Genomic DNA, 477 nt, shown 5'->3' with positions numbered 1-477 from the left:
CGGGAGAACCGCAGCCGGCTCCTGCAAGCCACTGGCCACCCAGATCCACCCGCAAGGACGGGTCGGGGCCTCTCTTGCATCTTAAGCCTTGCACTCACCACTGTGGTCCTGTCCTTTGCAGCTGTGCTCGTGTTGAGGGGTTCCAGAGTCCGAGAGAGACAAGGCTGGGCTGCGAGCCTCCGCATCTGCCAGCAGGTTGAAATCCATGGGGCAGGGATGGGTGGTGGCGGAGGAGGAATCTGAAAAAGCAGCAGGCACAGGCTGATTAGGGAGATGAATCTCTGTGTGTGACCTCTCCCCACCCGCCCTGGGAGGGACTTGCCAACCCTTGAGGAAAGGTCTAGGAAAAGCAAAGGATCTCTGCGTGATCCTTGGACCCCTTTGAGTTTCCTGGCTGGAAAATGGACATGCCAGGCTTTCTGCTGAGCTTCCCTATAAATCAAAGATCATCTAGTGACACTTCTATTTGCAGCCTTC

General features: G+C 56.6%; 1 protein-coding gene across 1 annotated transcript in view; it reads right to left on the bottom strand.

Moving 5' to 3' along the window:
- PITX3 (paired-like homeodomain 3) overlaps nt 1–229 on the bottom strand; it is a 7,670-nt gene extending 7,441 nt beyond the window's left edge. The window contains exon 1 of the mRNA XM_009322403.1: nt 99–229. Coding sequence (XP_009320678.1) covers nt 99–207 — 109 coding nt within the window. The 5' untranslated portion in view covers nt 208–229. The remainder of the gene's footprint in view (nt 1–98) is intronic.
- Nucleotides 230–477: the final 248 nt, after the last annotated feature.

This window comes from Pygoscelis adeliae, unplaced genomic scaffold, assembly GCF_000699105.1.
Source record: "Pygoscelis adeliae isolate BGI_AS28 unplaced genomic scaffold, ASM69910v1 Scaffold244, whole genome shotgun sequence".
Taxonomy (NCBI): Eukaryota; Metazoa; Chordata; class Aves; order Sphenisciformes; family Spheniscidae; genus Pygoscelis; species Pygoscelis adeliae.
The sequence above is the reverse complement of the archived record's forward strand: the minus strand, read 5'-3'. Positions and strand labels throughout refer to the sequence as shown.